Source organism: Seriola aureovittata, chromosome 21, assembly GCF_021018895.1.
Source record: "Seriola aureovittata isolate HTS-2021-v1 ecotype China chromosome 21, ASM2101889v1, whole genome shotgun sequence".
Lineage (NCBI taxonomy): Eukaryota > Metazoa > Chordata > Actinopteri > Carangiformes > Carangidae > Seriola > Seriola aureovittata.
The window spans coordinates 7,606,902-7,625,524 of NC_079384.1; the positions used below are offsets into that span (position 1 = coordinate 7,606,902).

General features: G+C 41.2%; 1 protein-coding gene across 10 annotated transcripts in view; it reads right to left on the reverse strand.

Annotated features, from left to right (window-relative positions):
- Positions 1 to 472: 472 nt before the first annotated feature.
- Positions 473 to 18,623, reverse strand: part of si:ch73-103b11.2 (myosin phosphatase Rho-interacting protein) — a 48,178-nt gene continuing 30,027 nt past the window's right edge. For 3 of the 10 annotated variants that reach the window (XM_056366952.1, XM_056366950.1, XM_056366953.1), the window contains 18 exons: positions 17,900 to 18,041; positions 17,606 to 17,722; positions 16,543 to 16,599; positions 16,348 to 16,416; positions 16,147 to 16,236; positions 14,040 to 14,149; positions 13,848 to 13,886; positions 11,376 to 12,153; positions 11,164 to 11,280; positions 6,485 to 10,234; positions 5,121 to 5,268; positions 4,920 to 5,025; positions 4,350 to 4,509; positions 4,159 to 4,266; positions 3,985 to 4,071; positions 3,714 to 3,876; positions 3,354 to 3,439; positions 473 to 1,871 (listed from right to left, as the gene is read on the reverse strand). In XM_056366952.1, the coding sequence (XP_056222927.1) occupies positions 1,800 to 1,871; positions 3,354 to 3,439; positions 3,714 to 3,876; positions 3,985 to 4,071; positions 4,159 to 4,266; positions 4,350 to 4,509; positions 4,920 to 5,025; positions 5,121 to 5,268; positions 6,485 to 10,234; positions 11,164 to 11,280; positions 11,376 to 12,153; positions 13,848 to 13,886; positions 14,040 to 14,149; positions 16,147 to 16,236; positions 16,348 to 16,416; positions 16,543 to 16,599; positions 17,606 to 17,722; positions 17,900 to 18,041 (6,199 nt within the window). In that variant the 3' untranslated portion in view covers positions 473 to 1,799. Of the gene's footprint in view, positions 1,872 to 2,993; positions 3,077 to 3,353; positions 3,440 to 3,713; positions 3,877 to 3,984; positions 4,072 to 4,158; positions 4,267 to 4,349; positions 4,510 to 4,919; positions 5,026 to 5,120; positions 5,269 to 6,484; positions 10,235 to 11,163; positions 11,281 to 11,375; positions 12,154 to 13,847; positions 13,887 to 14,039; positions 14,150 to 16,146; positions 16,237 to 16,347; positions 16,417 to 16,542; positions 16,600 to 17,605; positions 17,723 to 17,899; positions 18,042 to 18,623 lie in introns of all 10 variants that reach the window. The other 7 variants (XM_056366951.1, XM_056366955.1, XR_008826333.1 and 4 more) reach the window with 6 other exon arrangements.

Below are 18,623 nucleotides of genomic sequence, written 5' to 3' on the forward strand. Positions count from 1 at the left end.
ACAGTACAGTAATTTAGACCAGTGGCTCTCAAACTAAGGTTCAGGCCCCTACAAAGAGTCGCAAGATTAATCTGTGGGGTTGTGACATAATATTAAGGTCGTGATGAAGAAAAACGAACAGATCCGTTTTCATTTGTTGGGCTTCTCTCTGAACTTTGCTCTTCTCTTTTCAGTCTGAAAAGTAATTAGCAGCTATAGTGGTCAGATAAATGTGGTGGCATAGAAAGTACATTTCTGTTCAACATGTTCACCAGAAGTAAAAAGTAGTATGAAATGGAAATACTCACATAAACGTACCTCAACTTTGTACTTCAGTACAACACTTGGGTAAATGTAAAAAAGCAGTGATTTTCCTCTGCACTGTTTCTTACAGGTCTCCATCACCACTGATGTTTACTGGAATATCGCAAGGCTTTTGATTGTTTCAGGGTACACAAGCTCACTCAAACGTGAAAAATACAACTGCAAGATGTCCAAACACTTCATTTATTTGACGTTATACATTCAAATGAAAATAAAAAATATTCATATATATATTTCATATAGAGCTAGTGAGCAAGGTACAAGTTTAAAACAAAACACAGAAGTCTTCCGTGTGGCATATATATATACAAGGCGTGGTTTGAATACTATACAGTGTGTATCCATAGCTGCACAGGTTTCATGGATGTTTATATTCTTCACTCAGTTGAGGCACGACTAGATTTTCAGTGAGAGGTCAGGGATTGGGCCAAGTGCTTCAAGACTGCCGCTTACAGTAAAACATTTCAATCTCAACACCTAAACAGTAGGACTTGCAAAGCAAAGCTTATTAGTGTTAAAGAGTTCCACACTAAAGCATAAAGTAGGAAAATGAGGCAACATGATCATTCTGCAAATCAAATTATACTGTACAGTCATGCAAAGTCCTAAATAGTTTCAGCTTTTATGAGATGATATTCTCACACCAAAGTCAAAACTGAGCAAACACAAGTTCAGGTTTTAAGAAACTTAAAAAAAAAAAATCCAGTATTACTAACAAGTCACGGCTGTTCACTAAGTTTGACAGAAGTCAGGATGTTTGGTTGCACTGCAATAATTGACTCAAAGTCACTACACCAATTTGAGACAAAAAAAGCTTCCTCAAGTAGTCAAGTGATAAGTGCAATCCCACCCCCCTTTCCCCCCCTCACACACAGACACTCCATTTTTTATAAAACTCTCATACACAAGCAAGTTAAGCATCACATTGTTTTCTACTATCAATCAAACCATAGTTATAGTACAGCAGATGCCCCAACAATCAACAGCAAACCATACTCTTACATATATCCAGTAGTTATGTACAACAGAACTGGTGCAACATTAAACACATTAAAAATTATTAGATATAGAAACTGTAACAATAATAAAATACAGCAGATACTTAATTCATATTGGGAAATATATATATTATTCATACTGTGTATTGCTGTCTGTTTTGGCATTTTGGAGGATCAATAAAAATGCTGTCATGTATCCCTCTCACAGCTTATTTGACACATCTCCAACTTGGACAGATTATACATCTATGTGTTTTTAAAGAAACCTAACACAGGATTGATTCAGTAAAACTTTTTACTATTAAAAAAAAAAAAAAAATTAAACAAATATATGACAACTTATCAGAGGCATGGAAGCAGCAGGTCCATGTTAAGTATCGACCTTTATAGATTTATTCCATTACCTATAAGAGTCTTCAGCTGATGCTGGCATGACTGTAGAAACCGGACCAAAAACCAAGGCCAGGAAAGAGAAAAGAAACTTCAGATTCTTGATATTCAAATCTTTTTGGAATCTTTTGCCTCAAAAAGCTTCATGCGCTCCTGCACGGTAAGTCCCTCTTTCAGGCTCTGTTAACGAGAGGAAAAGTAAAGTCAATTATTTTTAACAGGATGATAAGGGCTCATGTGGGCAGAGAGGAGTGTTAAAAAAAAACAAAGAACACAAACACACACAGACACAGACACCACCAAACACCAACTGTGGATCCCAGAGGTTTTCCTGCTCTGGATGATACACTTTAATTCAGGTCAAAATAAAAAACAGACGGAAAAAAAGTGGTTATGCTGGATTATGGTCATGCCACACAAAACAACCCAGTGGTGTGCACAACACTCGGGTAAATTCAAACACTGATGATTCAAAGACTCACAAAACAGACAAAAAACAACTGTTACAGAAAGGCTTTTTACATTAACAGAGCAAAACAACGTTGGAACATGTGAGATGCGTTGAATAAACAAGGATCCCTCTATATGATGATACGAGATCGTTCATTAGTCCACTGACGAGCAAGACTGATATTCACAAACTACTGCTACTTCTGCCTGTCGAATTACTTGACTTTGACTTAAATATTAAATATGACTAATCCGAAACACTATTACATTAGGCGTTGGACTTTACAGAAACTGTTCGAGAGTTTGGGAAATTCACTTACTTGCTGTCTTGCTAAGAGTAAAGGTTAGAGAAGATTGATACTACTCTCAATTGCTTGCTTAATATGAAGTTACAGCCAGAAGCAAATTAGCTTATTTTAGCTTAGCATATGTAGGGATTGAACAAACAAGATATATTGAGTTAATTGGTGAGCTTTAGAGGGGCTGGTGTGACTAGCCTGGCTACAGCTGTTTCTTCCCTTTCCAGTCTTTATGCTAAGCTAAGATAACTGGCTGCTGGCTACAGCTTCATGTTTATGAATGGATGTGGTTTTGATTTTACTCGTCTCACGCTTGGCAAAAATGTGAAAAAGTATATTTCCCAAAATGATGAGCTGCTCTTTTAAACGTACTGTATGGGAGAGGGATGTAACCAAAGAGGTTTTTGCACGACACACTAAGGTCTGTTAATGCTCACACCTGTGATATTCATCTGAGGGGAGGTGCAGGTTGGGGCAAAAGGGAAGGGTGGGATAGGGGAGATCATGCAAGGGTGGTAAGAGCATGCTTTGCTCTATGTCATGCTATACCTACAGCACATCTTGGGGCGGGGGTGGGGGGTAAATCACCCCACAATGGGAGTGTCAGCTATCCCATGAGACCTGTTCAGTGACAGACTGATGGACAAAACAAGACAGATGACAAACTTATGGGACAAGAGACTTTCAGTGACAATGTCCTGACCAGCTAACTCTGGAACACATTTCTACAGTAGGTGGTGGCTGAGTTGCAACAATTAACACTGATAAAGTCTGCTCAACACGACCCTGAAACACCACCTCACACAGCAAACTGGAACTGTAGCTTCAGAGTGTGTGGGTTTGGATCTGAGATAAAAACGCTGGTAATTAGGGAAAGAAACAGGGAAACGATTTCATTAAATCTGACACTCACCTTTGACCTTATGCCTCTTAATTGCTTGGAGGTTGTTGATTGTTCTTTTTTAATAAAATCTGGATTACTTTTTGATTTCATGATATCTGAAAACACAATGAAGGCATGTCATTATTATCATGAACATCAGGTAGCATAATAGCATCAGAAGTGTAATTTTCCAAGCCCTTGAACTGATACAAATCCAATCTAACAGCTACTCTGGTTATGCTTTTTGACATATGTTACCCGAGTTGCTTCATAACATCACTCTTGAATGGTCACATTACTGACAAAAATCTTTGGCATTGCAAATAAGATTTAGGTTAATTCAACTCATTCAGGGTTTAATAATAAGAAAACTGAACCTGTTCTACTTACCGTATCCAGACGTGACTGTTCCATCGACAGTCCTCTCGCCTAAAGCTTCTGTGGCGATGAGCAGTTTCTCCTTCAGTTTGGTGATGTCACAGTCAGCCTTTGCTTTCACAATACTGAGCTCTGTATATATGTCCTTATATTTGTCTGTGGCATATTTCTTGTCCTGGGACAAGAAATCAATGATACATCCTCAGTTTTTGTTTTATTTTGTTAAAAGTCATAAAGTAGTACGGGTACATACCTTCAATAAATTACCATTTTCTTTGCTTACCCTTAAAGCAGACTGCAGTTCATCTTTCAAAGAGTGGATTTCCTGTTTAAGGTACTGGATCTCTGACTCCTTAATTCTCAGCAACACCTACGTCATGGAGACAGACACTCATAAGATTAAAGAGTAACTCATCAGTATGTGTGTGCGTTTTTTGCATGTTGCATGTTTATTTACCTCCAGTTCATACACATCTTTGCCCTGGGTGAGTGGTGACATCGCCGTTTCTCCGCTGAAACAGGATCGCATCCGAATGATTTCTGCACTCAGTCTGTTATTTAATTCCTGCAGGAAAGAAGAAAGTTGTGCTGTACTTCTATGGACAGAAATGTATTTGTATGTACATGTGCATGTATGTGCATTCAAACCTGGTTGTGAGCATTTAGCTCCTGGTTCTCTCTCTGACACTGCCTGAGGGCCTGCCTCTCGGCCTCCAGCGCCTGGGCCAGGTGAGCGTTCTCCAGACATTTCTGAGAATACTGCTCTGACAACACCTCCAGTTCTCTCTGGATGGACTGCAGCTCCTCCCTAGATGGACACATCATCATATGATCAACTGGAGCTCTCTGCTGATGTTTACCAAATATGTTTGAGTTTTTCCCAGAGAAAAGAGAGTGGATCCTTTTCATCATGATAGCGATTTTCCCAAAGACCAAAGTTTAACTGCAACACAGACTCAACATACTGTATGGATTCTTTGACCATCCCACCTGAGCCATAAATATGACGTGACAATCATTCTTAAGGTTAAAGTCAAAACTTTAACAGTATTTTCAGGATTTGACTTTCAAGCTTTACCTCTGCACGCCTCAAACTTTTACATGTTTGTTCAATAAAAGAAGGAGGTGGTCAAATTAACATTTATGCTCCTTTTCTGGCAAATGTGCTTCTCATTTGTAAAGTTTAATAGTTTTGATGTTCTTGTCAAAAACACATACTCGTATTGTAAGCGAAGCTCATCAATGTCAGAGTTCAGTCCACTCAGTTGTGAGCGCTGGGTCTTCTCCAGTTCCTCCTTGTGTGCATTTTTCATAGCTTCAATAGCTACATTAAAGACAGAGCACACACATTTAATTATAGTATGACAGGCTTATTTCAAGTGTAGAAATTATTGGTGGTAATAGAATTTATTTCTTTACCAGCAATTGTTGCGGCAGTCTCTTCAGCCAACAGTCTCTCTCGCTCTTCCATAAGTTTGGAAATCTCCCTCTGATGCTGCCTCTGGATGTCTTCTATCACCTTCTGGTGTGTTTCTTCCATTGCAGCAAAGCCACGTTCGCATGTGGCCTACAGAAAGAAAAGGTCAAAATTCGGTCATCCCATGATTGATTTTGCACACGATTTACCGTGGCTATTGATTCAGTGTGATATCTAATACTAGTTCACTACATGGTGTGTCATGCAAAATCAGTGACAGAAGCCATGCAAGCTGTTTTCATGATCTAAAGCCCAGCTATGTTAGTAAGAGAGCGAGTTAAAGCAGTGAAATTCTACTCCAGCAAAGCTGCATTGTTGTTATTGATAGACCGTAATTCCTTCTATTACTGAATGTGGGAAATGGTGTCTATTGATGCCCAAATGAAGAAGCAATGTTGGAAGCAAGTGAGACATCTTTGACTTTTAATTGTCAGAATGTAGTCAAGTGTTGACAACCTGCAACTGATTGCTTTGCTTCATTATGTAAAACTGCTAGGAATGTCCAAAACTGATCCACAGGACTAAACCTTCCTGGCACAACACATCCACATGGACACTCATCTCTCCACTGATAATATAGAAACATTAATGACACGTTACACAAAATGCTATACAAAAACCTCAAACTGTGACACAGGCTATATGTTCTTAATGTAGAGCTTTATTTTTAAATTGATTTGAAAATTTCAATTTAAGTTTACTATAGATTAAGCCGGCAGATTAACAAATAAATATAAATTAATAAGGCCCTTGTCTAATCTTGCTAACAACTCTGTGAAGTAACAGGCTTTGGGCTACATGTCAAGGTCAACATCCTAACATAGTCATAATGACAATACTAACATGCTGATGTCTAGCTTAATGTTTACCATGATCACCATACAATTAATCCTTTGGGAGCCATTAAAGGACCAAACTTCATGTCAATCTGTCCAATATTTGCAGTCGACCAAAGTGGTGCACTGGCTGACAAACAATACCATTCCTGGAACCACACTGCGAACGTGGCTAAAATGCTTAGGGTCTTGTGTTTCAGGAAAACAACAGAAACAAAAACAGTAGTTCGGGACATCCCTGAAAGCTTATAAACTTAAATTACAATCACGTTACAATTTGTACACACAGTGATCTAGGTTTCAGTTTTAAAATTTACAAGTAAATCACACCATTTCCCACTTTCAAATCATCACTGAATATTAGTAGACTGACGAACAAATGCAACAAGTTAGTTATTTCACTATTTATCTACTACTCTCTCACTTTTAAAAAGATGAATTCACTAAGGTAATATTGAAAGAACAAAAACCTTAAGACTTTCAAAGTCTCTCTGGTATTTCTCTCTCAGGCTGGCCACATCTCCTTCGAGGTGCTTGTTCTCCAGTTCGTCTCTCATGGTGTTCATCTGAGTCTCCAGCTCCTGAATCCGGTCCTTCAGAACCACCATGGAGTCCACCTCAGACATATTTTGTGCTTCCTCCCCCTTCCCCTGCTCCTCCTCTTCCATTGGTACTATGGCCTCATCACATGGTGGCGAGTGTGAAACCTCAGGGCCTTTTTGGTCATGCAGTTGCTCTTTGACACATTGAATGCTTTCCTCATACTCAGAATGTAACTTTTGAATCTTGTCGATGTGGATGTGCTGGAGCTCACAGATCCTCTGCTCAAACTGCTCCTCCAGTTTCCTCACATAACTCTCGTGCCGCTCCTTCATGGTGTCCATGTCCACCAGCAGGACCTCTAACTTTCGTTGGCTGTCAGATATCGTCTCCATGAGGGCCAGCTCCGTTGAAGCACGGCCTTGCTCTGCTTGGCGTAGCTCCTTCTTGTGCCTCTCATTCAGCTCTTTAGTGTCCTTCTGGTAATGCTCCTCCAGGAGGGCCAGGTGCTGCTGCTGCTGGGAGAGCTGGTTCACACGTTTGCTGATCTCACTCTTCAGTGTTTGGTTCTCAATCTGGAGAGTGGCCACCGTCTGTGTGAAGCTCAGACGCTCCTCCTGTAGGGACGCTTGGTATTTCTCTTGGATTGCACTGATGTTGCGGGCATGCTGCTGGACGAGAGCATCCATGTTCTGACCTGTCTGTTTACACCAGCCCAAATCTTGTTCATGCATGGCCCGTAACCTGCATGCCACATAAGCCACTTGCGCCTGGATAAGGGCTTCACGCATACAAAGAGAAGTACTTGTGAAATTATGTGAAGTTTGGTGCCCGAAAAGAGCGTGGATCATTTTAGCCAGCCCAGGATGGTTTCCACCACTTTCTATCTCTTGGGCATACTTATTGAGGACTGCTGCTTGTCTCTGAAGCTCATTAGCCAGATTGTCATGTGCATTTTGCAGTGTTTCAATAGAGTCAACGCCACACGAGGGCATCCCTCCAGCCAAGTGTCTGTCTACAATTTCCTCAGCCAGGTCTCGAGCTGATTCCATTTCAATCTGCTCCATGTAGGGCGCAAGTTCAGGGGGTCGAATGTCAGCCAACTTTTGTTTACTAAACCCAAAGTTATATTTGACTTCTTTTATTACATTTTTCAAATCAGGCCTTTTGGAAGCTTCAATAATTGCTTTCAGAGCCATTTCCCTTTGCTGTACATTATTATGAGCTTCAGTCAACTCCCTTTTCAGTATTTTGAATTTCTCTTCATAGCAAAGTTTAAGGTTTTGAATTGAATAGGCTAGTTCTGCTTTAATGAAGGTGTTAAAGATCGTGGCATCAACATCCACATCAGCTGACACATTGCCCTCTTTGCATTTACCAACATCTGTCTCAGCTTTCTCCAACTCTTTCCAGAATGCACTCTCTAACATCAACTTCCTGGTCAAGACATCAGCGTAAACTATAGCCAAGCAATCTTTGTCACTCCTTTTAATGTTCTCTATGTCTTCCCATATCTCCGCAAGAGCTTCTAGGATGTCAGACTTTGAGGTCTGCATTAACAAAGCCATCTTGTTCAAAACTACTGCCTCATAAGACAAGGTTTTGGCAAAGAGGTGCAAAGCTTCTTTATCTAGAGTCTCTGGAGTTTGATTCTGATGGACAAGTGGTATTTGCTCTTCCAATGTCTTTTGTCCTTGTCGGATGTACAGTGACGCATTGAACAAGTCGCTCTCTATCTCTGACAATGAATGCAGCTGTGAACCAGTGGAATCATGAGATCCACTGAGAATAGCCCTGACTTTCTCTCGACTATTTTCTACGCACGCCAGGGCCTTGGCGTAATGCTTATTGGCAGGAGTACTCTCTATCCCACTTCCACAACTGAACTCTTTCTCTGGGTAGTGCTTATTTTCTGTCAAATTTAGATCAATCTCGGATAAGTCTTCTGCTTGGGTGGATCGCTGCTCTTCGAGATTCTGTGTTAGGTTTCTTAGCTTATCCTCAGTGGCAAGCAGTTTAGTCTCCAGGGCATGTATGATGGTGATAAACCTCTCTGGGTCACTAGTATGTGGGAATGTGATATCAGAGGAGATATTTCCTTCAGTTAAAGGGATGATTTCATTTACATCTTCATCCACCTTTTGTCCCATGTCCACAAACGTACTTCTCTCCTGGCCTGTGACCAGGCTCTCTAAGCTCATGTATTTTTGGCACTGAATACTTGAAAATCGTATCCTTGATCTCTTAGCTTGAGACTCCTTATCATCTTGGGAGTTCTCTGTCTTGAGTGTATTGTCAAAGGAAAGTGAAAGGTCTGTGTCTGGTGATAAGGAGACTGATGTTTTAACTCTTCCTTTCTTGCTCTGCTCTGGGATTTGCCGTCTTTCCATGCGTAGGTCAGCATAGCCCAGCTGCAGGGCATTTAGATGTTGCTCTAGTTCTGCAATGCGGTCCTCTGCAACCACAAGCTTGGCTTGCAGATCCTTTTCAGCACTACATGGTTCAACTTTATCTAAGAGGCTTTGACTCATTTGACAGAGAAGCTCCTCTTTAGCTTGCAACTTCTGTTCCGTTTCCTCCAAGCTGTTGCCAAGTGCAGTCATTTTAACAAGTGCCTCTTTTAGGTCCTCTTCTTTGCGTTCCACCAGCCTCTCATACATCTCCTTAGTCTGCCGGATCTCTTCCTCTTTTTCTCTAAGGAACTGGCTCATTTTCTGAAACTCTTGGGTAGCCCTTTCATACGAGTGTTCCAGGGTGTAGTAATCGGCCTCTTCGGTTTCCAGACGATTGCGGAGCTTATTCACCTCTCGGTCTGCTTCTGCAATCTGATTAAGAAGCTCCTGACAGCGATAAGTGAGATGGCCTTTCTCTTCTTCTAGCCTACGCACACTCTCCCTCAATGACTCAACCATGTCAATCTTCTGGGCCAGCTCCTCTTGCAACTTTAACATTTCCTCCCTGCATTCTTTTCCTCCCGAGGTCTGCCTCCCTCTTAATAGAGCCTCTACCTGCTGCTCAGCCTCCAGCAGTCTATCCTCCATCTCTTTTTGTGCCATTTCAGCCTCAGCTAATTTTCTGCACAGGTTCTGTCTTTCCCTCTCATGACTTTCTTGCATGCTCTGCTGCTCCTTCCTCAGGCGCTCCTCCTTCAGTGCTTGACCCTCTTCAGTGGCACTAAGTCGAGCTGTGACCTCTTGTAGCCTCTCCTGCAACCTCTGCACCTCTCTCATGTGGTCTCGCTGCAGGGCCTGCTGGCGCTCCAGGTGCCTAAGGGCCTGGTTCCTCTCCAAGAGACTGGCCTCTACTTCACGGAGTCTGTCTTCACTGTCCTTTAGCTGGGCTCGGAGGGTGGCCTCACTTTGTCCATATTCCACTTCTTGTTCCTTTGAGCGCTCCTGCTCTAGCTTGAGCTCATTGCGCATTCGAGCCACAGCTTGTTCACTGGCTAAGATTTCAGCCATTGCAGAAGCTAGTTTCCCCTGCAGAGCCTGAATATCAGCCTCATGGCGGTCTACAGCATCCTGGGCTTCGGTGTAGCTTCTCTTCAGTGTCCGAATCTGCTGCTGAGCAAGGTCCTGCTTGCGCTTTTGGGACTCCAATTCACCCTGCAAATCTTGATTAAGCTTGTGCAAGCGTTGCCATGGCACTCTGTGCGGTGAAGAGGAAGGGGGTGTTGCACTCTTGAAAAAGATTGATGAGACAGTTTCATTAATGACATCAGCTTACTTCCCCTACCATATACGGAGAGCCACATCTCGGGGGTTACCAGGAAAACAAGTTTCCCCTTTTCTTTATAAGTATATCTTTGATCAGTGTTTTTTTTTCCCAAGCTTCCACTGTGCTTTTTCAGGCGTGACTTGAAAAAAGGGGTGTGAAATGAATACCCCCCAACAAACAAACAAGTGAACAAATAAAAACCTTCCGTGGGAGACCAACATGGTGATTTAAAAATAAAAATCCACCAAAGTAACTTTTAGAAAGTAAATGTGACACAACAAAATAACCCGTTTCTGTGATAATGTCATAGTTTAACTAATCAGTGGACAATGTACCAAATAAAAAAAATTTGTTGATGTATACAATTCTGAAACACCAAAAAGCATGCAGATGTCAAGCTTGGAAAGGACACACAGACAAAGCACAGATGAACAGAGAGAAAAAGCACAGCGCAAGGCTCATTGATCAAGTTTCTTACCTTAAGCATATCAGATCAAATCAATTGTTTTCCCAGGAGATGTGAAACTCCATAAAAACAGTTAGTGAAAACTCATGCCAAGAACACCACAACCATGCGTAACGGTTTCAGAGAATAAGCACCCACACCTGTTAGTAGAATTTTATAAGTTACAGTTGCCACACATAAATCTATCACGAGCCAGTAGACTGTATAAGAAAAATACAATCTATCACGTACTGTGGTACAGCTGCGAACATTTAGTGCACCACATGTTTGACCAGTACATGTACCTCGCAAGTTTTGCAATATCATTCTACACATTTTAATGCTCAAAATGTCTTCGTCAAAACTTGTGTTACAACACTATTTATACAATTGGTGTAAATTTTGAATTTTATACTAATCCTGTGTGATGGATAGTGAGTGTAATACCTGCAGTACATAGCCCTCTCTGGCACTCTGTTCTCTCCCTAGTGCGTCTTCCAGCTGCTCCTTTAAAAGGTTGTTCTGCTTCTGTAGTCGGTCTAGCTCCTTCTGCTTCTGTCCCAACTGAACAAAGAAAAAGAAAGAAAAATATGAATAAATGGCACAAGACGCTCTGATTCCATAAACATAATGTATATGTCCACATTCACTAAACACACCTCTTTGTCTAGCAGCGCAGCAAGCTCATCCGCAGGCAATCTGTCGGAGTTACCAGAGTTTCCTAAAGCTGTGGTGATGGGCACTTGCTTCTCTTCTCTCAGCGGTGTTGTCTCCACTTGATGCCATCGCTGCTCAATCTCTTCATGGACACCTGAGCTTCTTTTGCCCTTATCGTCACCTGCAGGGTGAATGGCTGTGGGGTGGTCTACTTCCATCTTTCCCTGCTCTGGGCTTTCAGGCTTCGATGGCTGTACCGGTGGCATAGCGTTTAGAGTGGAAGTCATGGTAACAGTAACAGTATTTGGCATGTGGGTTGCACTGGTTGTGCTGTGTGGAGGTACACCCCTCCTGACATTCTCCTTTTCTGCTTCTTCTGTCAGAGAAGGTGGGTGAGCGCCTGATATCGAGGAGGTTTGGAGGGAGGAGGTAGAGACGGGAGAGGACGCTAATGAAGAAGGTGAAGAGGAGGGAGAGCAATATGAGGAAGTTGTGGAGAACGATGAACTGAGGTCGACGGTGTCTGCTCGTTCCTTCAAAGGCTTTTCGGTCTGATCCATTTTGAACTCAGACCAATCAAAAGTCTTAGAGCGGCCCTCTGGTCTGCGCTCACGAACTCGGCTTTTACGGGACTCAGAGGGAGGAACAGAGGCATTGTTGCCAGCTGGCTGTCTGTGGACGTCAGACCTGGGGGCCTCAGAAATGGGGCTTGGCTCAGGGGTGACCTGTGGACACGGCTCCAACATCACTTGGGCTTTTATCTTCTCATCAGGGAGGGATCTGAATGAACAAAAGCACAGCAAATAAAATATGATATATAGCCAGGCTTAAACATGATATTGACAATTTTATAGTAACATCGACTCAAGCTATAATACTATTACATAAAGCTTTGCTGGACAGAAAAACAACACAGACAGTTCTGGTAGCGCCGCATCAGTTGACAGTGAACTAACAGGGTGTCTGCAGGGTTCAGCAAATAAAATTAAAGACTTTTAAAGACGGTTATTTCCACATGGAAGGCAATTTAATACCAGTTTCACAATCACACCAAATACCAAAGTATGAAAGTGTGATGGAAAACCAGTAGGGACAATAAGGCCTAGAATTATTTATTATTACAGCAAATTTTTTCAGTGCTTCCGTGCTGTATATAATAATCATTTCTAATGATATAATTAAATGAGTGTGGACCTGGATGGGGAGCATTAAATGGATGAATGGACTAACCAATGGAAAAATTATTACTAAATTTAGGTCTTCGCTAAAGTTGACACTTGCCAATTGTGAGACGATAAGCTTCCTCGCTACTGTGAATAGCAGTAGTGGCAGTGTTTGCTGCATGATGCTCCACAAAAGAGGATTGAACAGCCTCCTGCACACACAGTTCTCCGTCGCCCCAATCCCACTTTCAGTTTAGCAGTGTGTAATGTCTCCCAACAGCCCAGATACAAAAACAATTTATGACTGACGTTGCTTAATTTTTAAAAAATGTATACGTTCTCAGGTATTTTTTCTTTTTTTTTTTTAACCAAACTGAATTAAATATTTCTTTTACAACTTTTCAAGACCTGCAGATACCCTGATTTACAAAACAGACATAAAAAAAAAAAAAAAAAAGTATTAACATCAAAACATTTATAAGGCACACTTTGCACCGGGCTGAAAGCAGCTTTGGCGATCGCAGTCATGATCCGAGGTAAGCCTGATGGGCTTTAGCTATCATGTCATTTTCATGTATTTAACATATAATGGCTTAATGTGAAGAACATGTTTGTTAGCGAACTGCACACTCACTGACACTTTTAATGCAGAGAGCCAGAGCATCTTTTTTAAAAGAGTGACCTTACGGAATGATCTATTTTTACCATGTTGTGTGGAGGTGTCAGGAGGTGTGAGTAAGGGGAAAATGAGAAGGGACAGAGCTCAAGAATGAGAAAGAGGTGTCTGTGCAGAAATTCCAAAAATATCACTCATTCTACCCTTGGAGAGAGCAGCCAAAGAGACGCCGACAGAGACAGAGTGAAGTGTGTGATTCAGTAAATGCAGCTCAGAGTGTGTATACATTATCATATGTGATGAGCCATCCAAAACACTGAAATAAATGATGAGGTAGTTAAAAGAATCCTTAGGTGAACTGTTGTTTTAGAACAGGTCCAGAAAAAAAATAGATGTTTATGCCTTTTGCTTGTAGGCGTCAGTTATTTTTTTTGTTTGTTCTACTGAGGGGACAGTCACATCACAGTGTCGATTAAAATCAGTCTCTGCTGTTGATCAATGCAGGTTGGGTGGATTATTCTAGTATGCTGATGTGATTGCAGTGTGTGTCTCTACAGTGGCACAACCAACAGGGAGACATTACTCAACAATCACATGACATAGGGCAGGACGACAAACACGCTGGGGCTGACATTGCTGAGCAATTACATCACTGTTTGAGGAGGGGGAGATATTCAACACATAAGCACTCCAACCTGGGCTTCAGAACGGATAGTTTCAGAGAGATGTTTTTCCTGGAAGCAGGTTGAAAATACCGGTTGAGGGAGAAAGAGACAGGAGGAGAGAGAGAGAGGGTGAGGAGGAGAGAGGGATTAAGATAAAATAAGTGAGAAAAGGAGTCGTTTCATCTGCCAGTGGTTGAAGTGTTAATCCTCTTTGGGTATTACCGGGTGACATCGGGGGCAATAGTGGGTCGCACATTCTTCATAATGGCCTGAATCCAGTTGCGACGGATTCCAGAGGTCATGGCTGACAGGGTGCATGCTCCCTCTTTACACTGAAAGCAGAAAGGCATGACATTAACACACCGATTAGAATACCTTTTTGACACTTAGAAAAAAAAAAACATTGGCAGGTGTTTTTGTACAAGCTTCAAATAAACTTCAAGTATGTAGCTGTGAAATTGCAAACTCTTCTTTCACTGTAACCAGAGGTGGTTAGAAGATGTACATTCACTGATGTCCTTAAGTAACCTCTTTAGAATAACTGTAATAGCAAAAGTAGCTGTAACTCTAAACGGAGTGTATTTCACTCTCCATCAACAGCTAGCCACAGCACACTCACAATTCTGTTTTATCAGCACTTTAATAATGGTTGAAAAAAATTAAAAAATAACTGAAATGAGGCAACAAATTCTTGGCTTCACTTCTCCTTTGATTTACTCTGTTGTGCTGTCGAACTACACTGAGGTCAGGTTCCGAATGCTTGTGTAAAAGCAGGGCATCAAAACACCACACTGACACGGAGCCGAGGAGAAGAGTTTGTATTTTTATGCTGTCATCACACCCGCATTTTTACCACCATGCACCTGTGTCATGTGCAATCCATTCAAACTACTATATAATCATATAATTCAATCAATCAATCATTACATATCACTGAACTCGCAACTTCAATGTGCACTGCTCTGTCAAAAAGTCTCTGTTCAGACGGACTGAAGATAAACTGAATATACAGTGGATTGCCCAACATGGGTGTTTTCAATGGACTGCCAGAGTGAGTATGTGTAATGTTGTCAGATCATATTTTTACAATAATTGTAAAATTTTAAAAATATTTCACTAATCTAATCTATGACACTGAACAAGACATTTCAATCACTTATGGGCAATTTTCAGTTTTAAGATTCTTACAAATACCATTTAATGTTGATATGAATAGAGGCAGATGTAACACTTTCATGTATATACGCAGATACACACTTAACAATAGAAACAGAATTTATCCTATACTCACTTGCCTTATATCTTAGGTTTACTGTGTGTGCAATAAATTTAACTTCTTATACAGCGACCTCTAGTGGCACTTAAGTGAGCTCTTCAAGCCCGCAGTAATGTGTGAAAGCCTCTGAAGACACAGTAATGAGGTTTAAGAGATCAGGCGCTTCACTCCAGACATCAGGATCTTAACGTAAGATAAGCCAATGACAGAACAACAGCACCTTCCAGTCTGACCACGGAGCAGTGAAAGTAGATATAAATACTACAGTTATTAATTTCTCGACACCAAACCCATGTTGTTCTCAGCCAAAGAGACAACGATCCCCTCGACTACTCTATTTCTGACTTCCTCCACTAAATAGCTGCGGAAGCTGTTTCGAGCAAATGTAAACAAAAGAAATGACCTTGTAGCTACCTTCTCCTCATGTTGGATTAGTACGGGAAGTTTACATCTATAAGTGGCAGGAACAAAACCCCCACTGACATCTAATGTATAACCATTGCATTGCAGGCCACTATATATGTCCAGTAAATATTTTGCCAGCAACAAGTGCTAAAAATGTTTAGTAGCCAAAGGGTTACATGAAGAAAGCACTGTCATTACGTTCACAACATGATCCATGCAACTACAGGGCTGTTGTCCTATTATGGTTCTGTGTCAAATTGCCGTGTAGAGCAATGTTTCTTACAATGTGGGAGCCAATGTGGACAGGACCTTTGAATGCAAGAGGTTAGGTAAACATATTGTGAAGGATGAGCACATGAGTTCAGGAAGACGAGCGGGGATGGCAACGGCCGGAGCAGATTTAGACCACCATGATGTCAGCCTTTCACAGAGAGATGACAAGTCAAGTGACATCCTTCATGACAGACAAAGAATCGTTTCAAAAAGAGAAATGGACAAACCTGATACCTAAAGTTGCACCACATGGTGTCTAAGGCTGTTTATAGACTGGCAGGAGACAGCAGAGCTAAACTGTGCAGACAATGAGTTTCATCTGTGCTGGTGATTAATGACGCCGGACGATCGATGACATGAAGAATCAACACTCACCAGGATTTGGAAGCCGTAATTTCTCTGGACCGGGAACTCTTTGACATCATGACAAGTGGAAAGATCAATCTCACCATCCAGTTCTGAAGCCTAAGGAGAATTAAAAAGAAGGGGAACAAGATGAAAAATAAAATGCTAACGGCACATTCATTCACATAAATAATCAAAAAACTTTTCAATCACTTTGAGGACTGCTCCTACCTCCTCGGCTATTGAGTCCTTATAGTACCTCAGATTCTGGTCTGTGAGGACAAACCAGTGTTTCTTCCACTAAGGGGGAAAAAAAAACAACATTAACATTAAGATTTCTCTTCTACTGTATGTATGTTGTGATATTACGTCAGTAGGAGAGAGAAGCAGAAGGGCCATTTACTCCTACTAATGAGAACAAATTACCATTCCATCTTCATACAGCTTGGTCATCCATCCTTTTTTGAAGTTCAGCAGATCTGGCTGCAACGGACACAAACCAGAGTGGCGTGATTAAAATTAAAAATCAATAATGAGAAATTAGGAAGGTGTCTTCTAATTAAACATTTAGCACATAAACAAAGAGAAATTCAGGACAGAATAGCAGGATTATATTTTGTTGAAACATTTTGTACCAATTTATCCTTATAATAAAAGTCATCATCAAGTGAGTAGTCATCACTGTTGTGATCAGAATATACAAATATATACATCTCCCTAATCACTGACGCATTTATGTGCATTTGTTTACATTTAGGTCACCACCTCAGCTCAAGTATATGCACCGTTACGAGGTTCAAGCTAAAGAGACCGACTGGCGGGAGCTGTGAAACACAAACTGCTGCACATTGAAACCAAGCTCAAGTCTGTTTATAGACTCTAAATCATTCGTCCAAAACCCGTCTTCTGCTCACTCAACAATACCTTTTTTCTGTTGAGCTTCATAAGGTGTGGTGTCACCGTCTGGCAGAGAGTCATTCTGATGGCTACCTGCTTTCACTTCATATGTTGACAATCTGTTTCTTTCCTTCTGTCCCGGGGACATACACACGACTGCGGCTGCTTGTGTGCTGGCTATTTATAATCATCAGTGGCAGTGGCGGCAGTGGTGTGTACATGAATGTGAAGGCGTGTGTGTGTTCGAGTGGGTGGGGGGTTCTGGCAGCTGCAGCTCGGCCAGAGAGACCAACCACACACTGACTGGATCACCCCTGCAGCACTCTCTGAACAGACTTGAGATCAGTAGCAGTTTGTCAGACTGATAGGAGTCATAGCTCAGGAGGATACCAGTGCAACCTAAAGCAGCTAGTGGACTACTTTAATCTCAGTTGTGAAGCATAAAGAAAACAAGAGCGGTAATGCTATACGAGTGTGGAGTCGCAGTAGTGTTGGGTGCATGCTTAACTGAAGTTAAATTATGAAAGCTGCTTTTATGACCTGATTTTGTAGTATATGCTTTAGATGTTGACTGATGACTGTTGGTACTCACAGTCATTGAAGACTCCGTGACTCTGCGGTCCAGTGACTTGGCTCTTCTTAGGTTGGCAAAAGTGGAGCTGGACACATCAGGGACTGAACGATCTTTCCCTGCATCCAGTGACATCTCCTATAAATATTAAATTTGTATTATAAATTAGAATTAGAAGTAACTGCATGTTATCAAAGTAGGGAGATCATGTCTAACTTATTATGCAGTACATCTTCGATTCAAAATTCTTTTAATGGCAGCATTTTACGCCTTTTCTGATTTAGTTGTTCAGGATTAATGGAAAGAACAGCGTACATGTTTATTAGCCAGATAGCGTCTCTCACTGCGGCCTTGTCTCTGGATTACAACGGTGTTGGTGGTGGGCTCATTGGAGCTGCTTGTGTCCATACGTTCCACATGCTGACCCTCCTCGAACCGGCCGATGATTTGAGAACGCCTAAGAAACACATACAGTTTTTCTCTTCAAAGACGTACTCGATAAACCTTACATGTTTCACTTAAAACATAAAAGTCTTGTGTGACAGTGAGCAAAATATTGAGCAAATAAAATCACAGTAGTAAAATTAACAGGTTATTCTTAATAAACCTAAACATAATAATGCAGCATTTCAATCCTAATCATAATAATGCAGCATCTCAATCCTACATGGTGGCAGAATCAGTTAGCATAAAAACAAGACAAAGCATAATATGAAAGCAGTGTGAAAGTAATTTCAGTTTATTGTGTGCAGAGTGCAATGCTGTCATTACTGTGCAGTATTCACACACAATTATGTTGGACATCATTCTAGAGTCGAGTCCCTTTCACAGTCAACAATGTGCAGCACAAAGTAGAAGTAATATCCCCAAAGAGAACAATCAATAGATACACCAAAGAATAAAGAGTAGTGTTATATGATGAGAGATTGAACTTAAGAAGAAAAGGAAAATATCTAGGATGGTGGATTAAAATTGCAGAAGTAGCAGCAGTGGCAACAGACTTAGTGTTACCTTAACCACTTGTTAATGTGTATGAATT